We start from the raw sequence: 18,528 nt of genomic DNA, 5'->3' as shown, positions 1-18,528 counted from the left end.
ATATTTAGCAGCTTCAATATTTCCACTACTATGACTGAAAAATAAAATATTATAGATGCAGTGTGAGTGAATACTTACTTGTAAATCCTAATAATCAGAGAATATCATTACCATTGGAGACAACCAAGTTAGCATATCCAGAAAGTAAGACAGAAAAGCCTGTCACGCTATCAGCTTATCCAAACCTACACAATCCATGTGTGAAAAAGAAAAGGGGAAAAAAAAAAAAAAAAAAAAAAAAAAAAAGGCAACTTTTTATATATACACAGAATTCAGTAAGGATGACAGCAAATTTAAAGTTATAGAATATCCTGAATTGGAAGGGACTCACAAGGATCACCAAGTTCAGCTCCTGAGCCTGCATGGGTCAGCCCCAAGGATCACACCACATGCCTGAGAGCCTTGTCCACCAAACGCTTCTTGAACTCAGTCAGTCTTTTGCTACAACTTCCCTGGGGAGCCTGTACCAATGCCCAGCTACCCTCTGGGTAAAGAAACTCTCCCTAATATCCAGCCTAAACCTCTCCTGACACAGTTTCATAGCATTTCTTATGGTCAGCTTGAAAGCTAGAACTACGCACAAGCTTTTGGATTGCTTTTTGAGTTGCAGTTGGCAAGACGAATAACTGGAACTTAAACATTTGTCTAGCTTTTTCATCACCCAGAGACAAGGGGTCTCATTTGAGAAGTGGTCTCCCTTTTAAAAGGAGCAGGCTTTAACGTCCTGGTTTTTTTTGGGTTTTTTTTTGTTGTTGTTTTTTTTTTTTTTTTATTTTTTTTTGGCTTTTTTTTTTTTTACTTTTTTTAAGCTAATTTGTAATGTATCTTAAGGTTTACTTCCTCCTTCTTTCCCACAGTCTTGTAGAGAAGTATCTCACACCAAACACCCCGAAAGCAAGTGCATCATCTGAATACAGAGGTGTGTGGTTGTGTGTGTGGGGGAGAGTGTGTGAAGAGAGGCACTCACCGATTTTCTGGCATCATATATTTAATTCAGCAATCCTACCACAGAACCGTTTAGTTCGGAACAGACCTCTAAGATCAGCGAGTCCAACTGTTAATCCAGCACTGCCAAGTCCAGCACTAACCATGCCCACGGACACGCTGCACTCGACCTTACCCTTACCCCACGCGTGCTGCAAGGGCCCGAGGGCGCCGCGCCGCACCCGGGGGCAGCGACGGACGTGACACGGCAGCCCCGTCTCCTTCCCTGCCCGTGCCCAGCAAGGCGGCGCCCGACCCCGGAGCGGGAACCGCCGCGGCCTCACCGCGTCCCACCGAGGCGCACAGCCGGGGGAGGCTCAGGGAGGGTCCCCCGCCCAGCACAAGCCCGCTCGGCATGAGGAGTCTCGTTGGGCAGATCGCCGCGGGCTCCGGGCACCCCGGCTCCTCCCTTCTGTAGGGCCTGGCAGCCGCAGGCCGGCGATCCGGGTGTGACTTACCACGGACAGCGAGCGGGGGCCGCCCAGCGAGGAGCGAGCCAGCGAGCACCCACCCTCATTCCCTCCCTCCATCCCTCTTCCTCCTTCGCCGCCGCCCACACGCGGACGGCGGCAGCCCCAAGTGCCTGTCCGGGCTGTCCCCAACGCAGAGGGCAGGGGGGAAGCGCCTGCTCCTCCCGTCCCAGGAAGCCGCCTCGCTCTCCCACCGCCCCAGCCACGGCCCGAGACACCTAGCGAGGTGAGGACGGTGGGGAAGACGAGGCGGCCCCACGGCCCGGCCCCGCCCGTGAGGGGCGGTGCTGCCGCTGGGCACCCGCCGGGCCCGCCCCCGCTCCCTGCCCGCGGCCCCTCGGCGGGGCGGTGCCGGGCGGGGCGGTGCCGCCCCTCGCGTCAGCGGCCCCTGCGCGGCGCGGCGGGGCGGGGAGGGCACGGGAGTCTCGGCGCTGCCGCGGCGGGAGAGGCACCGGTGGGGCCGGCGGCGGCGGCGGCGGCGGCTCCTCACGGGAACAAAGCGGGGGCGCCGCGGCCACACGGTGAGAGCCGGCTGAGGGACGGGGAGGGGGCGGCTCTCGAGCTCCCCGGGTACCCCTGCGCTCCCCGAGGGGCGGCTCGGCGCGGCGGAGGGGCCGCGGGCCCGACCCCTCCCTCCCTGTGCCCGGCGCCTTGGGGCGGGGTGACAGCGCCGTGCCCCCCGCCCGCCCCCGCCTCCCGGGGAGCCGTCCCCGCTCGCCCCGTGTCCCCGCAGGGAACCCCTGCGCGTCGCCGTCGCCGCGTCCGCCCGCCTGCGGGTCGCTGTTCCCCGGGGGGCAGGGGAATATAAAGCAGCGATTCGGGGAGGCGGTCCGGGCGCGGAGCCCGAGAGCAGGTAGGTGCGGGACGAGCGCCCGGGGAGCCGGGGGAGCCGCTCCCGCAGGCGGCTGCGGGGGCTGAGGGAGGCGCACAACTTCTCCCGGCGCTGGGCACTGCCGAGGTCAGCAAGCCTTTTTCTGCCCGTGAAGCATCCTGGTGTGACTTCTCGCAGAATGTATTTTTTTTTTTAGGGGTGTTTGTTTTTCCCCCCTCCCTTTCCCAGCCCCTCGCTGCATAGGCTGGAAGTGGCTGGGGGCTCGCCCCTGTCTCTGTGGCTGCATACGCAGCGCTCGTGTTGTCCTAACGATATGGCAGTAGCACTTCCTGCTGTAAATCACTTCGCGATAGTTTTTGAAGCGCTTCTTAAAGGCGGCACTGTTATGAACCCTCTCGTCAGTGTTTGCGGTAAGCTTAAAACCTTGCGAGCTGGAGGCTGTGTTCAAGGCTGAGCTGTATAACGTGCTGCAGTAGTTTTCATAGAAAGGGTAGAAATGTAGTTCACGGTTGGCTTAGTGCTGGCATAAATGTAATTCCCCTTGCCATGCTCTGTTGGTGTAGACGGTGTGGTTTTGGACCCCGTTGTAGTTATCTTTGCCGTCTTCTTGTTGTGAAAGAATGGTAATCTCAAACGTTCAGAGAAACTCATTTATTGAGAGCTATGAAAAGTAAGCTTTATTATACTGCTGTACTGGGGATAGCTCTTTGTTCTGGAATAATTTGAGAAAATAAAATCACTCAGACAGGAACTTATGGGGACTTGAATTTAAAAACCTTAGTTGTCAGCATTTGTTAAAATATTTTAAATAAACAGATACATTAATGTAGCTTGCTATCACTGTATTCTTGTTTCATTTATTGAAAGGATCTACTGAATCAGTCCAGTGATCTCTTATTCTGCACTTTGTAGAAACATCATCATGTAAAGTGGTCTTGTTGGCTTTTTCCAGCTTATTAATGCCTTTTTCCCCTCAAAAAATTTTAGAGCATCATCAGAAGAGGAATGGATGTAACATGATACCCTTGCAGTACTCAAAACACACAAATTCCGCAAAGATTTGTTTTTTCATTAAGTAATACAAGGAAAATGGATGAATCGGCTTTGCTGGATCTGTTGGAGTGTCCTGTTTGCTTAGAACGCCTTGATGCTTCTGCGAAAGTCTTGCCTTGCCAACACACGTTTTGTAAACGCTGCCTGCTGGGCATTGTGAGCTCTCGCAATGAGCTGCGGTGTCCCGAGTGCCGGACTTTAGTGGACTGCGGTGTTGATGAACTCCCCAGTAATATTTTGCTTGTTAGACTACTGGATGGCATCAAACAGAGGCCTCGAAAACCCGGCGCCGGCGGTGGGACCGCTGGCACAAACGCTTTGAGGGTCCCCATCAGCACTGTAGCTAATTGCGGATCCAAGGACCCGCAGAGCTCGCAAGCTGGACAGCAACAAAGAGTGCAAGCACGGAGCCCTCCTGTTAGGGTAAGTAGCATGTGGTGACAGTATTTTGTTACGTTACCATCTTTTCCTGCACCATTTCAAAATGGTTGATGACCTCTGCTTCGGGATAAGGGCAGTCAGTTAACACTGCAAAACAAGTAATTTTGAGAATTTCTGTAGATTTCTAGCAAAGCATGTTGGTGTTCCTATGAGCGTTGGTTTAACGTTATATAAATACTAATAGTGCTTCCTTATTAAAACTCTCAGTTTTTGGGGCAAAAAGAAGAAATCCTTAACTGTCCAATTCAAAGACGGTCAAATAGAGCAAGGTAACTTATGTGGAAAGCTTAACTTAAATTTATCATTAAGGACAGAAATCTTGTGAAGAACATTTGAAATGGTTTTTAGTTTGTCAACTGCAAGACTAGAGATTTCATTTTGGCTCGTGCACTTTCTGAAATGATTCCTACCATCAGTAAGTTTCCTTTAAGTTAGACATAATGAATGTTAAACATGAGCCGAGAAGTGTTGCCACTGGCTACTAAGTACCTAAATTTTTACTTTCTTTGCTTCAAAAAGAAATTTTTGAATTCCTGCAATCTGTTAAGTTATTTGCACTCTTAGTCCTCATAATTTCTTTATTAGTTTCTCCTCAAGTGTTTTTTCTAGGGGATTTGGGAAGATCTGTGCACCATGGATGGGAAGACATTGCCTTCTTTATGTACTCTAGTTCCTTCCTAAGAGCTGTGCTACCTGTAGACTCTGTCATACCTTATAATCAAGCCTCATTTGTGGTTATTCATTCTAGAACCTGTGTCAGGAAATATAATTTTATGAGATGACAAACCCTGCTCTGTTTTATCTAATGACAAAGCAGGACAGCTTCTCTGAAAGTTTTGCTGCCCAGTTTGTTTGAGTTCCTGTGTTTGAAGTGGAGTTTCTGAATGGGTTCTGACTTGTGGCGTTTATTCAATTTTTATGAAATGTCTCTAAGGAGTTCCAAGAAGAGGACTTGAACGTATTTTTGGCAGGACTAGTCTTTATTTTGAAGTGCATCTGAATTATTTAGTTTACTTACCCAGCAAAGGAAGCCTAACACTGATTTTCCTCAGTTGTACTTGACGTGATTGGAATCTCTCCAAAAGATCTTAGATACACCTCTTAAGTTTACATAAGGATTTAAAATACAATTGTTTTTTCATTAGCTGATACTGCTTTCTCTGCTTGCTAGAGATCTCAGTAGGTTATTTACTTTAGAATATAGAAATTATAACTATCAACTCACTTCCTGCTAATGAGTTTTGTCTTGTATATATTAATTGGTGAGGAGAGAAGGTGATCTGTGTGGTTTTTCTGTTAATGGTTTGGTTTTGTGTTTTTGGTGAGTTTTCTTTTCCGAATGTAGAATCCTTAAGAAGTACTGCAAAGGCAAAGAAGAATTAGCAGCATCAAAACCAGTCTGGTCTTCTCCAGAACTTTAAGGTGTTTATGAAGATACCTTGCATTTGCAAATACTCTTCAACTTCAACCAAAAACCCCTTATAATTTGTATATTTTTGTGTTGACCTTTGTAAATAAATGTTTATTTTCAGAGACTGCTTCTCCTCCAAAAAAGTTTCTGGTGCAGCACTGTACATGAAAGACTGTACTTCAGAGTTTCTCAAAGTATTATTAGACAGAATAACTTGAATATGGAATATTTTCTCTTTTTTTAAAATGTTCAATAATATCCTGTTTTGCAACATTTGCATTTCCAGATGTTGCACAGAGTAGAAAGCGATAACACATGGAAGGTTGCTTCAGTTTATGCTGTACCATTTGTCATTAAAACTGTGACCATATTCATTCCTCATGCAATTAAGTGATACTCATTGTATATTAGTGATAGTTTTCAGTGTTCTACAGTAACTCTTACTCCATCTTTGGTTTTGGAGTTTCACAGGCATTCTTGTGCTCTTGTGCATCCTTTCCTTTGGGAGACAGGGAAAGATGATGATCTCATCATTTGTCCACTTTGTCCAGAGCCTTTTTTACTAGGAAGCAGTTCTTTTAAGAACATGAACCAACTTTGATGGGTAAGAAGGTGGAGACATGAACTACTTTTCCATTTTCCATATGAAAAGTGGTTTTGGGAAAAAAAAAAAAAGTCCAGAAAGCAAAATGTCACTTTAATGGACAGCATTGAAATGAATGCCCTGTTTGTTTTGCTAACTCTAACATAAAGATGCTTGCAAATACAGTTCCTCCCTGGGAATTGAAGAGGAAAATCTGTTTCTAGATGAGTGGCAGAGTCAGATTTCCTAAACTAATTTTGCTGAAGGGAAACTAGTAAATGAAAGTTGCTGTTACGTTAAATGAAGTGAATGTGGATGAAGGCTGTCAAGTCATAAACGTTCTGCTTCTACCCTGAAGTAATACTAAGCTCATAAATGCCCTTTCAGAGAATGCCATAATTTTCAGAAAAGGTTAATACAGCATGTACTGCAGCATGATTTCCTGAACTGTATCAATGACTGTGGAGTGGCCAGCCCTGTAATTGCACAGTATATTGCATTCTCTGTATGTATGTGGTGACACATGGCAATAAACAAACAAATGGTTCCTTGAGTCTTAAAACTAATGAAGCTGGGTGGGTGGTGAGGATTAATAAATCTTGTGCTTAGTATCTCCCACACTAAGAGTAGCCCTGTTTCTTTCTGTAACCTCTAAAAGCTTTCACTGCTGTAACAACGGCAATTTCTCTGCTCAAGTTCTTAATCTATTTTGTTCTCCTGCTGTTTTGATGTATAAAGCCTCCTGTGCCTTTCCCTGGTACTGGCTGGACAAAGGCAGCAGCATTCTGCTGCACCTGATGGAAAACTTGTGTTTGCTCTCTGCCAAGCAGTTCTGTTCTAGGCAGACAGTTTGCCTGGGACAACAGTTATACATACTGCAGCCTCCTCTCTGGTATGGATGTGAATTTAATGCTTTTCTCCTTTTTTTCAAATGAAAACCTTCAGTTAGGTTGACAGCTTGGAAGAGCTGTAAGAGCCACAGCCTACTGTCAAATCTACTTGAGACTGATCATCAGGAGCAAGTTTATTGTGAGCTGTTGAGGGACTCTGTGATCATGTTAGCCTTGTTTCCTTCAAAAGAGCACTCAAAAATGTTAGGATTCATCCTTTTATGCTTACGCTCATTCTATTAATTTTTTCATTTTCACAGAGTACATCAAACAAGAATTTATCCTTAGTTCCTTATGGCAGTTTTACGAGGGTATGCTTATTGCAGGAGTCTAAAATGTAGCTGTGTGCATAAGTTGCTAGATGTTGGAGATTTGTTCTCTCCTAGATAGATTTAACATGATCCATGTTTAACTTTTCCTTTGAATTTATATTTGCCTAAGGCATACTAAGTCTCCTAGTTTGTATATAGTCCAGCTTTCTGAAGTTAGGGCTATCTTTTCCACAGAACCTAGGGGAGAGTTGTCTAGATAGTGTGAAATCTCATCACTGTTGAAAATATTTTCTGATAAGGTTTTCATCTGTTTTCTGGACCAAATGTAGCCAGGAAGAGCTAAGTGGAGAATTCAAAATATCTCCATTAACAAAAGAAAAGCACAAATAGCTCAAAAGTTGGCCAATATTGATAGAGTTGATGCTTATGCTGAGTAAGAATTGATGCTGTCATCTGAGTATATTACACTGTATGTCAGTGGAAAATCTTAACAAGAAATGTTGCAGTGCAATGGGAAAGTCCTAAATATTTTCCCTTTTTGGTTGTTTTTATTCTGGAAGGCTCCTAGAAACCTCTGGAGATACCATTCTCGGTAAAGTCGACTTGAAATAGGAGGGTAAGGAATCATTACAGGCTATTGGAAAATGCTCCTTTAGGTGTTAAAGGGGGCTAGAGCCACTAGTATGAACATCTGAGTTGTTTGTGGTAAATTCTTTTACACTGAGGAGGAAAGAAGAACCCATTAACAGGAGATTGCTTCACGAGTTTCTTCAAATGCTTAGCAGTGGTGCTGTGTCATGTAAACCCATGCATCCATTTTCATGTTTGTTTAACAAGGAAAGCAATACTAAATTTTTAAATTCCTGTATCTATACTGTTGCAGCAGTGATCATTTGTGATCCAGTAAGCTTGCCTGGGAACTGCTGAAACAGTTGTAATGGCAGAAAGGAAACTAAATGGAGCCAGGTTTTCCACCCATAGCTGTGGTGTTTGACCTTGCCCCACATCTTAGGGCAGTAGGGGCAGTGGGCCACCTTCTGGTCTGTGTGGACTTAAGCAGGTTGGGCTTCTCTATCAGACTCAATGGATGGTATAAGCAATCAGTTTGCTTTTATCATAAACACCCTGGAGAAGAGAGCTCAGAGTGCAGCTCTCACAGTTTGACTGCTGAGCAGTTGCAAAACTTTGACAGGAGCCAAAACAACTGCTGCTTTTGTAGTCATGGCACTTGCTGGACTGTGGAGATCCTGGCAGAACTTAAGTATCAAAAGAAACCTTTTAGACTAGAAAATAACAGTAGGACTGAAAATGTGCTTTCATAGATCAATGATTTTATTACATTATTGTAAATAAATATGGGGATCACCAAGCATAGCAGCAGGTGTAGATTGGAACAGATGTTTAAAATCATCTTGGAACAAGAGTTAGTGGAATAAAATAATACAAAGATATGTATTAGTACATACCCCTCTGCTGGAGGGGTACTCTTAGAGAAGGTTCCCGTTGTCATAATAGATCAGATTGTAAAGTATACCCATTTAAAGGAAAACATAGTTGTAGATATATGCAAAAAACTGTGGCTAATGTAGTTAGTTCCAGTTATTATTATTTGTGGTCATAGACTGGAGAATCATTACTTGATGGTACTTGATTTTGAGCTGACCCCCCTGACTGAAAGGTTATTCCATACCATATGACATCATGATCAGCGTATAAATTCTGGGGAAAGAAGGAGGAAAGGGGGGGAAGTTCCCAAGTAATATTTGAGAATCTGGAGATAGACACCTATTCATGTTCTGGAGTGATCATTAGAAAATATTTTGTGAAGCCTTTGCAAATCATCTATGCCTGCTTTTATTTCATTTCCTGCTTGCTGAGATACCAGATTCTGCTTTTAATGTTTACAGTTGCTTGTATAGGTTTAATTACTTCTGTAGCACTGTTGTATCCTATGTGAAACTAGAGAAAATTTAATGGAGATCATAAATATAAAAGGAAAGTAGACTTGCTCTCATGGTGTTAATGTGTTCCCTTTCAGAGATAAATAATTAGATAGAGAAGGAGGATAAGCAAAAGGAAGAACTGTCTCTGTATCCAGCGGCATTCGGCTAGGATTGAGAGCTTCCGGGCTCGGTTCCTGGCTTTGCTACAGACATCCTTTATGACCTTGCACAGAGTCACTCAAAGCTCTTTGTGCCTCTGTTTCCCATCTGCAGATATGACTGATAGTACTTTCTTTGTTTGACTCACTCTTTAGGCTTTATGCTCTCCAGGGCAGACATTGACTTTTTTAAAATAGTGGATGTATCCATGGTTGTTTTACAATGGTTGCACAGTCTCAGTTGAGGTCAGTATATCCTGCTGTTAACTCTAAATCATTGACTTCCACATTACTGGGGAACAGTTCATAATCCATTTCCTGTCCCAAAGATGGTGCAATGCTTAGTGTCACATTGTTACGAGGATTTAATTTTGTTTGGATGTTTAATAGGAAATCACATGAATACCTCAGTGAGGAAAAGCCAGACACTTGAAACATCTGTGGAAGCGCACCCTTCAGCTAGGGAAATTTGCATCTGACTGGCACACTGGTATGTAGATTTCAGTGTGTTTTGAAAAGAGTAAGAAGGGAATATCTTGTGTAAATTGTATTGGTAATGCAGAAATCTTTCATTCCATACCTTGAACCTGCATAGCTATCTTGAATCTGCCAATTAACATTAATCTGCTTGATGCAATAGCTGTCAAACTAGTGTAATACCTTTCTGTAGAAAACAATTACATTTTGCAGTAATCTGATCTATGAACTAAAAAAGAAGTCCACATTATGTACATGTAATACTGAAATCCCTTTTAAATTTGTTTACAAACTTTTTTTGTGTGTGTGTGTCTTCATGTGGAAGAGAGGGCTGTCTCTATTTCCCTTCATTTTCCAGTTTAATATTCCTCCATTTATGTAGATTTGTTTAAAACCACCTACATGAAATAAAATGGTGTCTTTTTTCCTCCACTTTAATGTGGCCAGTGAGTTGCTCTACTCAAAAAGCTTTGATCATTCAGAAAATTTAAACTCTTGCATAAAAAGTAAGTCTCAAGCCCTTACTTTTAATGGGCTTGTGAAGGGAAGCAGGGTTTTTTAGAGAGAATAAAAGTCCTTGAATTTTTTCTCATATTACCAAAAAAATCAAATTCCAATAAAATTGCTTTATGTACGTGATCCAGGATCTGGTTAGAAAAGTCAATCCCTGGTGCTGTTGTGTTTCTCTGTGCATAGTGTCTGGCTTTCTGCAATGCATTTGGTGGCTTAATAGGCATCATGTATGGTACAAAGACCTGGTTGGGGTGGGGTCAGCTAGAAATCCTTCCTCTCCCTCTCCTTTAACTGAGTGAAATGTTTTTTAATGGGACTTCAGTGTTTAGTGCATGGATAGGAACGGCAGAAATCAGAAAGCCTTTAACTGCAGCTGTGATAATAAATCTGGAAACTTGTTATGATCAGTTGTTTGTCTTCCAGTGAACTTCCCCTTGCAGTGCTTTTGGCCTTCTCCTTATGATACGCTTAACATCTTCCTTGGTCTTTTCCTTGGCTCCATTGTTATCCTTTATTCAAATGATCTCCTGCCTCTGATCTTACTGTACTGCTTCCAAGAAAAAGAAAACTTACCTCTTGTGTCCCATTTGTCCATGACTGTGTCAGACAGAAGAAACAAAAAACAAACAATAAGAAATTTTTCTTTCTGTTGAGGTATATGGACTACGTACAGTCTTGTAGTATATATGACTAAGATCTGCCAAATATGTGAAGAGCATAAAGTGTAAGTTAGTATTACTGTGTTGCCTAGCCTCCTGGGATTATTCTTCCTTTTTTCTTTTTCTTCTTCTCCTTTAAATCACTGACTATATCTGCATCCTAGTGTGGGCAAGAATGTGTCTCAGTAATTAAAGCTGAAATATTGTCTGGTCAGCCCTGTTCATGCACACACCTCGTTACTGCCTTTACAGAGGAAAAGTGTGCATCTGTTAAACCTCATTTCCTGCCAGATCCCTCTGTGTTAGACAGACAAACTCATCTTGGAGAATCAGCAGTGAATTCTTGGGTCAGTTGAACTAGATCAAATCCTTTTCTTTTCACATCACTAAATCAGAGTCTCTTTGGAGAGCAGGTTTGGTTTTTTGGTTGGTTTTTTTTTTTTTTTTGGTCTGACAATTGCTACTTTGAGGTGAGCTGGATTAATTTTAGAAAGCAAGTAACCCTAAAATGGAAGAGTCACACATCCAAGTGCTTTTTTCTGTACTCCTTATCTTAGTTATAGAGGGGAAGATGACAGTACTGTCCTTGGGCAGACTGAACACTGGGATTCATGCTGCTTTAGAGCTTTGCTGCACTGAGCATGCCACTTATCCCTTCCCCATGGATATTTGCCAGAGCTGCCATGCAGTTTCAGTGCAAAATCCGAGCTGGTCAGCACAGAGGCAATTGGTTGTCTGTTTTCACATTTGCATCCTCTAAAATATCAGGAAATCATTGGGACTCAGAATGGTGCTCTGAAGATGAGGGAAATCACTCCAAAGAGAAAAGTTGAGTCCAGTATTTTAAAATCTTTAGACATGTGATGCTTATATACATATCTTTAAAATGTCTTTCAATGTTTCCTGGAAACCTCCAGATTTGGGTTCTCCAGTTGAAGGAGAAATGAAACACAGAAGTCAATGTTTCATTTACAGACACTGTTACCAAAGTGTCTCAGAATCTGAGCCTGCTAGGTAAGCAGAAGTTGGCCATGGTGCATATGAATAATCTGCCATACCCTTAGAAGCTTTGGGTTTTACACTTGTGGGACTCAAGTATGTGATTTGTTGTCTAAAGTTAAGTTTTTGTAGTGTAAGAGTATAAACACTTCAGAATTCTAAGTAATTTCTTGTCTAGGTCTTTGTTCCTATCTCATTCGTTGCTTGATTAATCCCATCTACCCCTTGCCAACCCCTCCCCAACATAAGCACTTAAATTTTCAAGTATTAAGAATCCTGAACCTGCAAGGATGTTTCTGATCTACAGCTGAGGGCAAAGTTCTCTTGTGTGCCATCCCTCTCACACAGTAATTCTGCTTGAAATACTGCTGATATGCTTGGCCTTGAACATCTATTTTTTTTAATATAGTGTGAATTTCTGTTTGAGTTTTTTTGTTTGTTTTTAATTGAACTAAAAGCTCTGTTCTTGTGTTTAACTGTTCTTTCTATCTTTCTTGATTTTTCAGAGTCAAATATAGACAGTCCATTTTTATATTCTGTAAATGTACAAAGTATAAATTTATAGTTTCTAGCGGGGAAGTAGGCTATTAATCATAAATGCATTTTGATCAAAGGTAAGCATTTCAGTGTTGTCTATATATTAATATAGATAGCATTCACCTCTCTGAAGTGAAGGACTGCTGCCAGTGCTGTTCAGAAGATAAGCCTGGCATCAAGTGTCCTGTTGGACTTTGTAACACCTGAAGTGCTCCTTAGTCTTTAGCATTTCTTTGTTAATAAAATGGATTTTATTCCATGGCATTAGCATTGCAGAAAGATGAGAACTCTTTTCTTTTCTTGTAAAGGAAAGATGTGCATGTTGCCTTTCTTGACTTCCTCTTTTCAGCATCTAAGCTTTCAAAATATACACGTGCTTTGAAAGCTTTTTTAAGAACTCAGCCACTGTTTTACCTTGCATGAACCATAGTTCTACAAGACAAGCTTTTGAAAAGCCCTGATTAAAGACAAAAGTGCTCATTTCCACTGGACTTTCAAGCGCTGATCTCAAGAGAAGGAATGTAGTCTTACTTGCACAGAGGTGGCAGAACATCAATACTGAATAATTTGAAACATGTCTCTTCAATTATTCTTTTTTGGTATGCTATCTTAGCCCTTTAGGTTATGGTGTTTATTTTATTTATTTAAAAAAAAAAAAAAAAAGGTAAGAATGAAGCACTTCTGACTTTGAAAAGTGTTAGAATGAAAAATAGTCAAAGATAATCAGATGATAATCTAAGTTGGCATGTATAGGGCATAGCTGTTCTAGAAGCTTATTTTTTAAAAATCCAGTAAAGTTGAATTCACTGCGCTGTGGTAATGTGCCCCTGAATAGTGAGGAAGCTTTTATTCTGAAGCTGAGAGCGTGCTAAAGGAGAATCAATGTCTCATGGACTTTCACATGTTCATGTGTGCCAGTGCCCTTCTAGCTCACATGGTCTTTCTTAGAAGCTGGATAAAGAGCGGAGACTCTTTAGACACACTAGTGGACTTAAGCCATTTTCAAAACCTGTTTAATTTAACACAGTTTTAAATCCACAGCCTTATTAAGTTAACAAGCCTTCAGCCTTGCCACCAGGTTCTGTAATCCTCTTAGGTCTTTGGACTAAGCAGGGCAGGATAGTCAATAAGCAGATGAACAGATAATCTTTCAGAAGACAGATCTTAAAGTTGAGAAATGCTGATCTGAATTTCCATTCACTTTTGGCACTACCGCAGTACTTACAACTTGAGGAAAAAGCTGAAATTACTATCTCTTTGTTCGGGAGGAGGAAGAGTAAATAAAGGATTTTAAAAAAAAAGCATTAATTCCTGGTTTGCAACCCAATAAAATTAGGTTAAATTTTAATTATTGAATGAGGTAGGTAAACATAACAGTTTGTTTCCTTGATCTTGTGCATATGCAGATTAAAATCTTCTCATAGTTGTTTTGCAAGCTATTTTTGCAAATCTTGCAGGTAATCAGGAGTCTGTGGACCAGAATTTAAAGACCACAAAGAACATTATGCCAATAATGTGGCCCTGGCTACCACTGCAGTCTGGATATTGCATCTGTTCAGTTTTGGCTCTTCTAACACTACTGAGCTTAAGCTGTGCCTGTCTCCTGGGCATAACTCCTGAGGTAGTGGAGTTGGAGAAATTAAAAAGAAGCCATATGTAGTGGAAGAATTCAGCCTAACAGGAGGTTTCCTGCCAGACATGTTCACACAGCACCAGAGTAGGAACAGAGGAAGTGGATCATAGAATCATTAATATTGGAGAAATCCTCCAAGATAATCAAGTCAAGCTTTTGACTGAATATCCCTATTACCACTAAACCATATCATGAAGTGCCACATCTGCTTGTTTTTTGAACACTTCCAGGGACAGTGATTCTACCACTTCCCTGAGGAACTTTTTCTAATGTGGGATTCAGACCAGGTCTAGGAGATGGAAAGGGTGACCCTATGTTTGGAGAGGGTGTCAGAAGAGCTAAGCACACATCTAGCCTTGAGACATGAAAGCAATCACTTTGAAAGGCTTGGGAGGAGGCCTCTGGGAGGAGATGGCTGAAAAGTAGAGAAATTTCAGTACTGATGGTTGATAAGGACAAGTATGGTCAAAAAATAAGGGAGGAAGAGGGACAGTGATGTTGAAAGAAAACAAACTGTGGTAGTAGGCTTGGAACATAGCAATAGACCAATTAGATAAAATACTACGGAGGAAATGGGATCAAGTGAATGACTCCTGGCTCACTGGCATTGAATTAGAGACTTGGTGAGGGGGAAGTGCTGCAGGAGCAAGCTGAAGAGGTAGCTTGATGTTTGAGGAAGGTTTTGGAGAGCTTCAAAATAGAAAAGTTGCTATGGAGGTGTTGGCTAGACAAGCAGTGAGAAAGAAATGTAAGTATGTTGACTCACATGCCATCTCATTTCCTTCAGTATATTTGAATACTGTGTATTTTATTTTTCATTGCTTATTTTGTAGTAGTGTGTCATGATTACGTGACATTTAGACTAGTGCAGTTCCAAAATGGTTGAAGAACTTTCATTCAGAACTTTGAGGATTGCTTCTGGCATATCTCTCAAGCACTTTGAGATTCTTCACCAGATTCTTATTACTTATAATGTATCCTCATTGTTCGTATAGAACCACTAAAGCTACAAATTCTGTATTTCATTAAATGAAAACAAAAAGAATATAGGAAAGGGGCGGCAAGTGTCCTAGGAATTGCTGGGAAATTGAAAAAGATTCTCAAAGAAGGAAGAAAAAAATAAACATAATCTGTTTTGATTTGATGGCATTTTCTTTCATCTTGCTTCCATGTTTCCTCAGTCTTTTGTCTATTCTTTCAATTAGTAATAACTGAAAATAAGGATTTAAACATCAAGCTAGCATTACAAGCATGGTCACAGTCTATTTTTTTGAATTCAGTCACGATGATAAGATGAAGGGATGTTATGGTACATGTTCTCCAAGAAAACCAATATTTTCAGTATCTTTTCAATCTGTTGGAGCAGCTCACCTTTCTGTAATACCATTAAAAGAACTATCTTTCCAGGACTATGGTTTCAAAATACATTGATTTTGTTCTGTAAGGGGGATTTTGTTTACTTTAACTAATAAGGGAATTGGTTTTTCAGTGCAGAAATAGAATAACTAGTAGGCTGTTTCTGGAAATGTGTCCCAACATGTAGTTTAAAATTTCAATAAATATTTATCTTCTTGTACTGAAACCTCTGAACCCAGCAAGAAACATAAGGGTCAAGGAAAATTGTTTCTGACTTCAGCTCTGGTTATGGGTTTATGCTCTTTTCCCAGTAAATCATACTTTTTCACATATTCAATTCAGAATTGTGTTGCTTGCAACAGGGAACTGATGTCATTTGTGCTTATCTGTTTTTTTTTTTATCGCTCTGCCATTTAATGGAACAGCATGAAAGACATCAAAGTTCATTTTAAATGGCATAGAAGAGAAACCATGGTCTTCTGCAGTCTATACATAGGTGGTGTGAATTTTTCTATTTAAAATTAAAATATTAAATACCATGTCTTAAGCAGTTAATTAAGGAATATTCATAATTGCATGTATAGTGTTTGATAGGGAGACTTTTTTTTTTTTTTAATATAGTATTTGTTTCAAATTTTCTGAGTTTACGCTAAAAGAATCCAAGGAAGATGGGGGTATGAGTTAAACCAGCTCAACTGTCAAGAAGTGTTGGTTTCTTTTTTTTTTTTTCTCTGCAGCAATCAGAATTTTATGCAAAAAGTGCCATTTTAAAAATATTCTCAAATATTTTCTGAGTAAAACTTATGTAATGTGGCATCCATATTCCTATTAGCGATTTTGAAATGTCTTCAGTTAGGCTCTACCACACAGTTCCTTATTTTTTGATGTTGGGAGTTACATGAGTTACAGAGATAGATTGGTTGAAGTTTATACCCGTTTTCTTGGGGTTTGTAGGCTGTGGTTGCCTAGATGGGTGTATATTTTTGTCTGTAGTGTACTGCTCAGTTCACAAGTAACAGCTTATATTAGAAATGGTTAAAAAAGAAATGAAATTCTTTTAGAGACAGTTTTGTACTTGCAGCCATGGAAGATATGGACTTAAAATATTCAGATGTACAGTCCTTGGAAGAAACCTGAATGAATGAAAGTTTTCATCTTAAAAGGGATTTCAGTGCTGCTTCACTTAAATACAGCCAGATTGGAGCCCAGTTGCACATAGCCAGATTGAAGTTCAAGGTAATTTATCCGCATCAAACCACACACTAACTTGGTCGTTGTAGTTAGGCGTGTCTTACAGCTCAAAAAATCTTTTAGCCCAGTATGCAGTAACCACAGCACAGTCTCACATATAGTAAATGGAAAACAAAGTATTGCAGTATTCCACATGGTGTGTTTCAAGCAAACCTTCAAGTTGTTGCTTTCAAGAGTTAGTAAGTTTTGTGTAAGATACCTTATGATGTTGGAGAACAACATCTTTGTACTCAAACAGAGAGCTTCACCCTCAGATCTGGACACTGGCTGCAGTTTTGTTTAGGAAATCATCGTGCTCTCTCTTCTAACCACCGCTATTTGTGCTGTAACATTAGCACCCTGCATCTTCCTGGGAACAGCATCTAATTCTTGGGAAGTCAAGTACCTCTGGTGTTCAAAGCTAGAACATCAGTAAGAATTTTTAAGATTTCATATAAAATCAAGTTATGCACTAGTTTTCTAGACTTGAATGCATAAATATATTTAAAACCAGAGATGCATATTCTTTCCACATGTTTCGTTTTTGGGAAAGAGGTAGAGGCAGTGAAATTTTTGTGAGAGTGTGGCTTTTTTAGCTTAAAGAAAACTCTCTGCTTTTGCAAAAGAAGACCAAACTTGGCACCAAGTTGTTGGGGCTTTGTCAGCACCACAGAGCTCTGGTTTTGGGTGTGGATTCCAATTATTGAAGTTTAGGCTGATCATACCATTAAATGCCAAACTGTGCTTTGTTTTTGGAGAAGGTAGTTGATTTTTATAGGATAAATGAATTTGAATGTCTTAGTAGTGGTACTTGGCGGTTGAAATAACATTTGATTTTTTCTGTGTTTTGAAACAAGAATACTTTTTTGCAGATTTCTTTGGTCTGTTCAGCATATAAAATTTAATGGATGAAATCTATCCAAAGTGGTCTTACGTAAACACTCACTATGTTTATATTTTTCAGGATCTTGTAGCTATAGAAATAAAATTGCAGTTTTGAACTTTGCTAATAAAATATATGTTGGAAAATATTCTGTTGGAATAGAGAGGAGTGTTAATGGCTTCCATAAAAACAGATCTGGTAAAAATCATTAAGTGCAGCAGATACCCTTCATTAGAGGGACACTAGTGTTCCTTTGGTAGCTGAAGCAATAAAGCTGCTGCTAAAGGCACCGATCAGCAGAATAAGTCTGGAACAGGGAAGACTACTCTATGAAGGCTGATAAAACTGGCCATAAATAGCAGAGCTGGGTCACTGGTGCGTGCCTGAAGAAAAATGGAATTTTTGAGGGAGTGTTAACAAGAAGGAAGAAATGCATCAGAGCTTTGCATGAATGATCAAGGCAACGGATGATGCTCTGGGGAGCATAGTAATTTCTGATAGCACCAACAAATTGCGCAGGGTGCTGTTTCTTGGTCACGTTAGTTTTGGATTAAATAGTGATTTTATGAATGTTCTTAGTAAATATTCTTTTGAATTTCATTTTGTCTTTCTAATGGAGGTGAGTCAGCAAGGACTTAGGACTGCTGGCTAGTGTTTAGATTGGGGGCTAACAGGTATTTTGTACTTTATCTCTGATTTTTTGTTTTTGCATGCAGTGTTTTCAAGAAGCATTGAAAAAAATAGTACAGGATATAGAAGTCCCATGTTTTCTCTGTTTTGTCATTTTGTCAGTATGCATTAAATCTGCCTTAAGTGAATCTCCTTAATTAAGGTAAGTCAGCCTTTGGTTCAGCATTTGATGTGCTGTGAAGGTTGGTACCAGTGATTGTAGTGGCTTGATCATATAGAGACTTTTGGCCCCCTTTGTAAAGGGGAACAAGTGAAGTTGTTCCGCTCTGTGAAAAAAAAAAAAAAAAAAAAAATTCCCTGGAAAAAGGATTAAAACCCAACTGTTCACATCCCAGGCGGGTGCTGGGGTCATTGAGCCAGAGAATTGTTTTGTCATCACTTTCAGTGCTCCAATAGAGGTTAGGGGAAATCCATGCCAAGACGTCTGTGGTTTGGTGCTTAGATCTCATGCCGTGTTGGGTCATGTATTGCAGGTATAAATTATGCTTTTTATGGAAATAGAACCATTTTCTCT

At 40.9% G+C, this 18,528-nt stretch overlaps 1 protein-coding gene across 4 annotated transcripts in view; it reads left to right on the top strand.

Annotated features, from left to right (window-relative positions):
* The first annotated feature begins 1,580 nt into the window (after positions 1-1,580).
* SH3RF1 (SH3 domain containing ring finger 1) overlaps positions 1,581-18,528 on the top strand; it is an 81,965-nt gene continuing 65,017 nt past the window's right edge. Inside the window, exons 1-3 of one of the 4 annotated variants that reach the window (XM_040065642.2) lie at positions 1,902-1,975; positions 2,483-2,696; positions 3,274-3,762. In XM_040065642.2, coding sequence (XP_039921576.1) covers positions 3,376-3,762 — 387 coding nt within the window. In that variant the 5' untranslated portion in view covers positions 1,902-1,975; positions 2,483-2,696; positions 3,274-3,375. Of the gene's footprint in view, positions 1,681-1,901; positions 1,976-2,171; positions 2,308-2,482; positions 2,697-3,273; positions 3,763-18,528 lie in introns of those variants that run through there. The other 3 variants (XM_040065644.2, XM_040065641.2, XM_040065643.2) reach the window with 3 other exon arrangements.

The sequence above is a fragment of the Hirundo rustica genome, chromosome 5, assembly GCF_015227805.2.
Source record: "Hirundo rustica isolate bHirRus1 chromosome 5, bHirRus1.pri.v3, whole genome shotgun sequence".
Lineage (NCBI taxonomy): Eukaryota > Metazoa > Chordata > Aves > Passeriformes > Hirundinidae > Hirundo > Hirundo rustica.
The sequence above is the reverse complement of the archived record's forward strand: the minus strand, read 5'-3'. Positions and strand labels throughout refer to the sequence as shown.